Here is an 8,829-nt window from a genome sequence, read left to right as displayed (position 1 = left end):
CCAGAAAAAGAACTGTGGAGTCTGAATGCAGATTGAAGCAGACTATTTGCTCTCTCTTTTTTTGTTTGTTTGTTTTTTCTTTTTCGTGGTTCTTCCCATTGGTACTAATTCTTCTTTATAATATGACTAATGTGAAAATATGCTTAAGAGGAATGTATATGTAGAACCTATTATCAAATTGCACAACATCTTGGGGTAGGGGTAGAGGAGGAAGGGGGAGAAAATTTGGAACTCAAAATCTTATGGAGGCGAATATTGAAAACAAAAACTTAATTAATTAATTAAAAAATATTTAGAGGAGCTCTATTTGTGGTGCCAAAGAGTTGGAAACTGAGGGGATGCCCATAAATTGAAGAATGGCTAAACAAGTTATGGTGTGTGTGTGTATGCGTATACATGTACATACATATATGATAGTATACTTGTGCTATAAGAAATAATAAAGGGGGTGGGTTCCCGAAAAACCTGGGAAGACTTGTATGAACTGATGAAAGTGAAGTTAACAGAACCAGGAGAACAACCTACACCATAATAACAATATTGAAAAGATTATCAGTTGTGAAAGACTTAGTAACTCTGACAACACAATGACCTACCACAGTTACAGGGGACTCATGATAAAATATGATATCCACATCCAGAGAAAGAATTGATGGACTCAGAGTGCAGATTGAAGTGTATTTTTTCCTTTCTTTTCTTTTTGGAGGGGGGGAGGGGGGATGTAGCCAATGCAGAAATATCTTTGCATGACTATAAATATTTGTAATAAGTTTTGCTTTTCCTGCCTGCTTATTGGGTATGAGAGGGAGCAGGGGAGGACGAGAATTTGGAACTAGAAAAAAAAAGAATAACGAAATGTCTAAGCGCTTTAAAAAATAATTGAAGGAAATATAAATTTCATTTTGAAGCTAGTGAAAATAAAAATATAATTTTTTCCCATTCATGTTCATGAATCCCTTAAAATTCATCCATGGACTCCTTGGTCCATGGGTTCCAGGTTAAGAACCCCTATCCTATAGAGAGGTATCTTCAATACCAGGACATAAGTTAACCTTTAACCTTGTTCATCTTGACCAAGTTCCTCTTAGTCATGCTCTCTATAGGGACAAAGGGGGAATAAGCAGGACTTGGTCATTGATTTTATAGGAGAGGTGAGAGTGCGAAGAGTCAAAGATGGCCCCATGGTTACAGGGAAGTGAAGGAAAGGGAATGATGGTTCAATAGACAGAAGGTGAAGTCAGAAGGGAGAGCAGATTGAGTTTGAGGCACCAGGGGGATAGCCAAGTGATGTTCTCATCCCAGCTCTTTTGTGAAGAAGCTGGGTCACCTTGAGTAGGTCACTTGCTTTACCTAGGCCTCAGTTTCCCTTTCTATGACATGGAGGCACTCATCCCCACCCTTCTGAGCCCCAAGGTGAGAATGAAGTTCACAAAGTAGGGAATAGGTCGCCCAGTGAAGTGACAGGTAGTTTACACCTGGGGATCAGGACCCAGGGATTTTTTCTGAACCCAAAGCAAGGGTTGGGCGGGGCAGTGGAAGGTGGTGTCCTCAGTTCCCAGGCAATGCATCCTGGCAACCTTATGGGTATGACAAACACCAGCTAAGAGACAGAGACTTCAGATGAGGGAGTACTAGCCACCCTCTCAGTTATAGACCCCTAACATGAAGCTGCTCTATTTTGGGGGGCTCATTTTTGCCTTGGAAATGTGGGGTATGGAGCAGTTGGGGGTGGGAAGGGCAAGGGTAAGGGTATGGGAGATGTCTCTCCTGGGGTATGGCCTTTTACCTTCCCACCCCACCCCCAGTCAGAATGGATTGTTGTCTCTGAAGGTACCTCAGGATTACTCATCTTGGAGGATTGCAAGAGCTTAGTCCCTAACCTGCTTCCTGACCTTACAGACCAGGTTCTGAGAGGTAAGCTATCCTCCTGGGGAGGCCCCTAGGGTGGGAGGGAGCCTGAGGGCAAGGCAAAGGGAGGGAAGTCCAGGGTGAACCTCAGCACCAAACTCTGGGTCCCCTTGAGCCGCCTAACCTCCCCAATGTAACTACCTTTGAGTACTCCCTTCTAAACCACCCCAAAGGTCCCCTATCACACAACAGAGATTTCCACCTTCCACTCCCCACTCTGGGAATTATATGGTATGCTGAGAAGAGTTCTGTATTTGGAGTTAGGAGAGCTGGGTTCAAAGATGTTTTATGGCTTTCTACAGGTATAACCAATCACTTAACTTTTCTGTTAAAAATGTAAATCTTGGGGCAGCTAGGTGGCACAGTGAGTAGTAGAGCACCGGCCCTGGAGTCAGGAGGACCTGAGTTCAAATTTGACCTCAGATATGTGACACATTCACTACCTGTGTGACCTTGGGCAAGTCACTTAACCCCAATTGCCATGCCAAAAAAAAACCCCAAAAATGTAAATCTTGCAGCTTGGTGACACAGTGGATAACGGTGGATTTGTATTCAGGAAAACCAGAGTTGGAATCCTGCCTCAGACTCTGGCCTGTGGGACCCTGGTCAAGTCACGTCATAGCTCTTTGGCTCAGTTTTCTCACCTGTAAAATAGAGATAGCAGGACATATCTCAGTCAATAAGCATTTATTGAGTACTTACTGTGTGCCAGGAACTGTATCTCAAGTGAGATAATATATGTATACTACTTGGGGGCAATGAGGTGGTACGGTAGATAGAGTAAGTAAGCTTAGGGTCACAAAGATCTGAGTTCAAATCCGGCCTCGGACATTCACCGGCTGTGTGACCCCTGGACAAGTCACTTAGTCTCTGTCTGCCTCAGTTTCCTCATCTGTAAGATGGGGATAATAATGGCACCTACTTCCCAGGGTATCTATAAGGATTAAATACGATGATATTTTCAAAGCGCTTGGCACAGCGCCAGTTACCTCCAGAGCAGGCACTATATAAATCTTAGCTGTTATTACTTACAAACCTTAAACCGCTATATAAATGCTTGCTATCATTTTGCTTCTTTTCCTCTGGGACTTTGTTTCCCTACCCGTAAAATGAAGCGTTTATGGAAGCCAATCGCTGAAGTCCTTTTCGTCTCTGGATTCTACAGGCAGACGCAATTCTGCCCACGTTGCAAAGAAAACCAAGGCCTTGAGAAGTCATGCTCATTGTCAACCCATCCCTTTGCCTTAGGGCCGGGAGCAAACCTCTTTCATTATGATCTGAGATGCAGGTGAGGGAATCACTGGATGCAGAATTGGAACCAGTATTAGAGTTCATCTAATCTAATTCTCCAGCTTTACAGATGGGGAAACTGAGGCCCAGAGTAAATAAGTGGTTTTCTCAGGGTTTTCAAGCCAGAATTTGCACTCAGGTCCTCTGACTCCAATTAGATGCATGGGTTCCTGTGATGCTCTTATGGGTGCAAAGGGCACAAGGAATCCAGATCACCAAGCAGTTTGGGTGCAGGCTTGCCGAAGCTACCCTGGACTGTGAATATCTCTGAGGCACAGGAACCTGGCTCGGTCATCTACGTGTTCTCTTTCAACTGCTCCTGCCCAGCCACCGTAGAGCTCGACAGCGTGAAGCCCCCCAGCTCCTTCTTTAACCAGCCCAGTACATATAGATATCACCTACGGCATTTTGTAGAGGTATGAGGGGCCAGGTTGGGTTGGTGAAGGAGGTCTAAGAGAACCAGGGCTGGCCTCAGACAAACTTTCTATCAACTCTTACTTAAGGCTCCCTTTGGCTGGGTAGGTGGGTGGGTAGGGGATAAATACCTTAGACACTGAGTAGGAACTTTGGGATGTCGATGCGTTGACCTTCTCTGCCTTAGTTTACTAATCTGTAAAAGGAGAGGATTGGATTGAATTCAATTCAACAAATATTTAGGAGGGCCTACTCTAGGCAAGGTGATGAGGTCCCTTTCAGCTCTGCATTTCTATGATGCTGTGAACCAGACATAGCCCCTCCCCTTAAAGCGATATAGAGATATTGAGAGAGAATTCCCAGAGCAGAGGAGGTCTGAGAGCCCTGGGCATTTGCAGGGTTCCTAGGATCGAGAGCTGAATGGGACCTTAAAAGTCATCTAGGTTGGTCAGGGGTAGCTAGGAGGTACAGTGGAGAGAGTGCCGGGCCTGGAGTCAGAAAGACTCATCTTGAGTTCAAAACTGGCCTCAGACACTTACTAGCTGTGTAACCTTGAGCAAGACACTTAACCCTGTTTGCCTCAGTTTCCTCTCTCTAAAATGATCTGGAGAAGGAAATAGCAAACCATTCCAGTATCTCTACCAATGAAACCCCAGATGGGACCTTAAGAGTCAGACATGACTGAAAAACAACAAAACAAAAACAAGAAGATTGGTCTAGTCCAGAGGTTCCAAACTTATCTGGCCTACCATTCCCTTTTCAAAAAGAAAATAGCTCCCCTTGAAAACCTACTTTCTTTAATCCTTTAATGGTTTTTTTGCATCATAAAAAATTTTTTTAAATGATGCATCTTAAATTTAATAATTTATTGTAAATTTTGGGGGTTTTTCCTGCATTAAAATTTTGGTGTCACAATTTGTGTCATGTAACCATATAGTATAATATTGTCAACAAGTCATTACACGCACGTATTCCTGTCGATGCATGCTGGACTTTGGAAAATGTGCTACACGCTTGCCTGCCAACACTTGCTTGTTAAGACCTGTTGGTGGACTTGACCACTGTTTGGTTGTAACTTGCATTTTTTGTGTTTATTTGGAAAATAATGTAATCACTATGACTTTAACTCTCTTACACAACAGATGAAATACTTGTAAATGGTTTTTCAAAATTTTCTTATTAGTTTCTTTATGCTTCCACCACCCCCTTATTTTTATTCAACAGCCCACAATTGCACCTTGGGCTACTACTGCCCTGCCCCGATCATTCTAGCACCCCCCAAGGGATGGTAACACCCACTTAGGGAATCTATGGTAGTCCAACCTTCTTATTTTATATATAGATGAAAAGGCCTAAAGAGATCACACATGCCAATTCCTACCTGTTCCCCTAGACCCTGACTCTTAGGAAGAGCCTTCAGGACACCCTTAAGGTGGGGGTCCAAGGGATGTAGCTACTTCTAATTTCTCCAGTCTACCTCCACCATCCTGAGGAGCTACCCCTACCTGCCCCTTCTGGGATATGAGTTCCTGGGAACGGACTGAGATCTAAGAATAGAGGAAAAACATGATCTGGGCAGGATATTTCTTTCTAATTAAAAGAAAAGGCCGCCTTTTGTTTTTGCAACACATTTGATTCAGAATCTCTCCCTCCCCACTGCACATCTCATCCAAGGATCCTTATATGGGAAGGAGTAGAGAAGGCAGGATAAGACAGCCCTACAAAAATGATGAGTGAGGGCCAGAAGAGCAACGTGAGAAAGACAGAGAGAAGGACAATGGAAGTCCTAGGATATGCCATGAGAAAGACTACAGAAGGGGGTGTGAAGAAAATACTTCATGGCCTGGTTTGTAAAGCCTCGTAATATTTGGCTTAGATGTTTTAAAGGTTAAATTTTTAAACAGGGCAGTGTGAGAAAAGCAGCACACACACACACACACACACACACACACACACACAATTTGGCATAAAATGTGCTTTGAAATCATCGATTTACGATGTTAAAATAACCCAAGTCACCACGCTACTGCTTCTTGGTCAAAGTTAAGGGGAGAAAGGAATTCTTTACTCTAGCGATTACCCTGGTTGCTCATAACAAGGTGCATCCTGAAGCTTCCTATCTAAACTAACTCTTCTTGTTAATTAGGTGCTAATTTGGTTGTTAATTTTTGCGTCTCTTGGGACTTGCCTAAAGTCACATAGTTAGTACATTGTGGAGACCGAGTCTAACTGCAGTGCTCTCTGGTTCTTCAGGGGCTCTGGAATGCTCTAATAATAGCAAAACTATATCGTTTTAAGGTTTTGTAAAATGCTTTGCAAAATTCTCATTTTACCCTCACAACAACCATGGGAGATATTTGGTCATTTTTTCAGTCGTGTCCAGCTCTTCATGACCCTATTTGGGGTTTTCTTGGCAGAGTTACTGGAAGATTCACCATTTTCTTCTCCAGTTCATTTTACAGATGAGGAAACTGAGGCTAACAGGGTTAAGTAACTCGCCCAGGGTCACACATCTAGTAAGTGTCTGATGCCAGGTTTGAACTCAGGAAGATGAGTCTTCCTGACTCCAGGACTGGGGCTCTATGCACTATGGCACTACCTAACTGTCCCTGAGAGATAGGTAAATTATTATCCACATTTTATAGATGAAGATACTGAGGCAGACCAGAGTCACAAAGCTACTAAGTATCTAAGGTGAGATTTGAACTTCCTCACTCTGGGTCTAGCACTCTATCCACTATGCCAGCTATGAGGTACTCACTGGACACTGTCATGCTTGCCCCTAGATGACCTTAAGCAGTGCGGCCAGGCTGGATGCCCGGCGGGTAAACCACTACCAACTCAATCTGAAGCTTACGTGTTTGGGAAAAACTTGGAATTTGCTCCTGTCTGTTGAGGTGTTTAAGGTCCATGGTCACCCCATTTGTCTGGGCCGCTTTGCCAGCACAGGTAAGGTGGGCACAGGGTGGACACAGAGGTTCTTGGGAGCTTTGCCTCAGCCTGGCCCCAGCACCTTTGGCACAGTGATGTGGGTCTCAGTGAACACTCTCTATCGTTCTTCTGGCACCATGCCCATGACCTGGAGCACATGGGGAGGGGTGATGCCTCCTCCTATGCCTTTTATAAAACCCTTTTTTCTGGCACTTGAGAGCTAGAGAGGAAGCGAGAGGGGGAGTCTCCTCTATTAGCAATCTAGCACAAAGAGGCAGTGGGTCAGAATGGAAGGAGCACTGAATTGAGAGACATAGAATCTGGGACCGAATCCCCCCCTCTTGTAACCTCTCTGAGTCTCAACCTCCTTCTCTGTGAAATGAAGAAATTAGACCAGATCCTTTTTAAGGTCCTTTCCATCCTTTAAATCCTGTGATCTTGCCTGGGGCAGCTGGGGACAAGGTGCAGGTTCTGGAGACTGTGGAACCCCAATCGCCAATCTACGTGGTGCTGCTCCGCAGAGGTCTGACCAGTGTCAAGGTGAGCCCAGAGGACCAGGGCTTGGGAGCCTGGAGCTTGGGGACTGAGGGGGAGAGCAGTAGGCAAGGGCTAGCCATCTCTAAACCCCAGGCAGCCAGGCGTAGACTTGTAGAATAATAGAGATTCTAAGCAGAGGAGACATTGTGAGGAAGGGCGATCGAGAAGGTCTAGCCTAGCGGAGAGCATGCTGGGCTTGGGAGCAGGAGGGCCAGTGTTCGTGTCTGGATGCTTCCTAGCTGTGTGACCTATCTGTAAAATGGGGGTACGAGTAGCACCTACTTTACCGGGTTGTTGTGAAAATCAAGTGAGAAGCTAAAAGCAAAGCATTCTGCAAACCTTAAAGCCTTATCTAAATGTTAGCTATGATGGTGATGGTGATGACGATGATGATGACGATGATGCAGTAATAATAACATTATGGTAGGTGGCATAGTGGATAGAATGCCAGGCCTGGAGTCAGAAAGACCTGAGTTTAAATCTCGCCTCAAACACTTACTAGCTGTGTGATCCTGGGCAAGTCGCTTAACCCCATTTGCCTCAGTTTCCTCATCTGTAAAATGAGTTAGAGGAGAAAATGCCAAACCACTCCAGTATCTTTGCCAAGAAAACCCCAAATGGGGTCATGGAGAGTCAGACATAACTGAAAAGACCAAGCAACAACAAACTATATCATGGTATTATATGACGTCATATACAAAGTATATATAATTATATTATATAAAATAACAGATAAAATTATGTAATTATCATACATCTAATATTATATACTCTCTATCATGCTATGTAATATTACACATAATATTATTGTATATCGGAAATAATAATCAGACATGGGACACGAGTGGCTATATACAGGGAAGCAGTGGAAGAGACAGGTAGGTATAGGATTTTCTCAATTTACAGATGAGGAAACTGAGGGAAGTGAATAGCTCCAGGTCACTTGGCTAGTAAGTATCAGAAAGTGGATTCAGATCCGGATCTTCTGATTCTGGACCCAGCACTCTTTCCCTTATCACAGTGAAGTTGGTTTGTGGAGAGCTTAGAGAAGAAGAGGCCCAAGCTGGGGTCCCTGATTGCCCACTCCAGCCTCTTTCCCCGCAGATGGCGATCACAAGCGCCCAGGACACGCGAGACTTCTCTATTAATGAGCTGGGGCAGGTGCTAACCCCCAGCCAGGGCCTCATTGGTAGTGCCCACAAGGTGAGTGTCGCTTGCTTGCTGGGGGCTGGGGGAAATGGATGAGACACTGAGGTGGGTTTGTGGGGGCCCCAGAAGGAGGGAGGAATGATGGGAAGTGTGCAGGGTGAAGGTTAAGAAAACTTCTAGGCTGAAAGAGAGGGAATGGTGGGTAAGATGAATATAGGAAAGATGGTCCCAGGCTCAGGCTTCTTTTTGCACTGCCTGCTGCCCAAATGATCTGTTCATTAATTCATTCAACCAATACGAATTAAGCACTTATTGTATACAACCAACAAGCATTTATTGAGAGCACTCTGCTGAGAGCCAAGGATACAAAGAAAAGCAAAAACACAAAACCAGTCCCTGCCCTTTGTACTCTAATGGGGGAGACCATGTGTATGTACAGTACCTGTTTACAGAGTAGAAGCAAGGTCACCTTAGAGGGTCATAGGTGGATTACTAGGAAAACACCATATTGGGCCCTGAGGAAGAAAGGCAATTTAGATGCACCCCTTACCCTCATGAGATTACCATCTAATACACAGAGAAGAAGAATAGTATTCTGTG

At 44.4% G+C, this 8,829-nt stretch overlaps 1 protein-coding gene across 1 annotated transcript in view; it reads left to right on the top strand.

The window, feature by feature from the left end:
• The first annotated feature begins 1,620 nt into the window (after nt 1-1,620).
• CDHR4 (cadherin related family member 4) overlaps nt 1,621-8,829 on the top strand; it is a 35,144-nt gene continuing 27,935 nt past the window's right edge. The window contains 6 exon segments of the mRNA XM_036737515.1: nt 1,621-1,711; nt 1,831-1,914; nt 3,433-3,614; nt 6,399-6,561; nt 6,995-7,083; nt 8,185-8,283. Of these exon segments, the coding sequence (XP_036593410.1) occupies nt 1,621-1,711; nt 1,831-1,914; nt 3,433-3,614; nt 6,399-6,561; nt 6,995-7,083; nt 8,185-8,283 (708 nt within the window).

This window comes from Trichosurus vulpecula, chromosome 9 (assembly GCF_011100635.1).
Source record: "Trichosurus vulpecula isolate mTriVul1 chromosome 9, mTriVul1.pri, whole genome shotgun sequence".
Classification (NCBI taxonomy): Eukaryota; Metazoa; Chordata; class Mammalia; order Diprotodontia; family Phalangeridae; genus Trichosurus; species Trichosurus vulpecula.
Note: the sequence above shows the minus strand (reverse complement) of the source record. Positions and strands in the feature narration are given on the sequence as shown.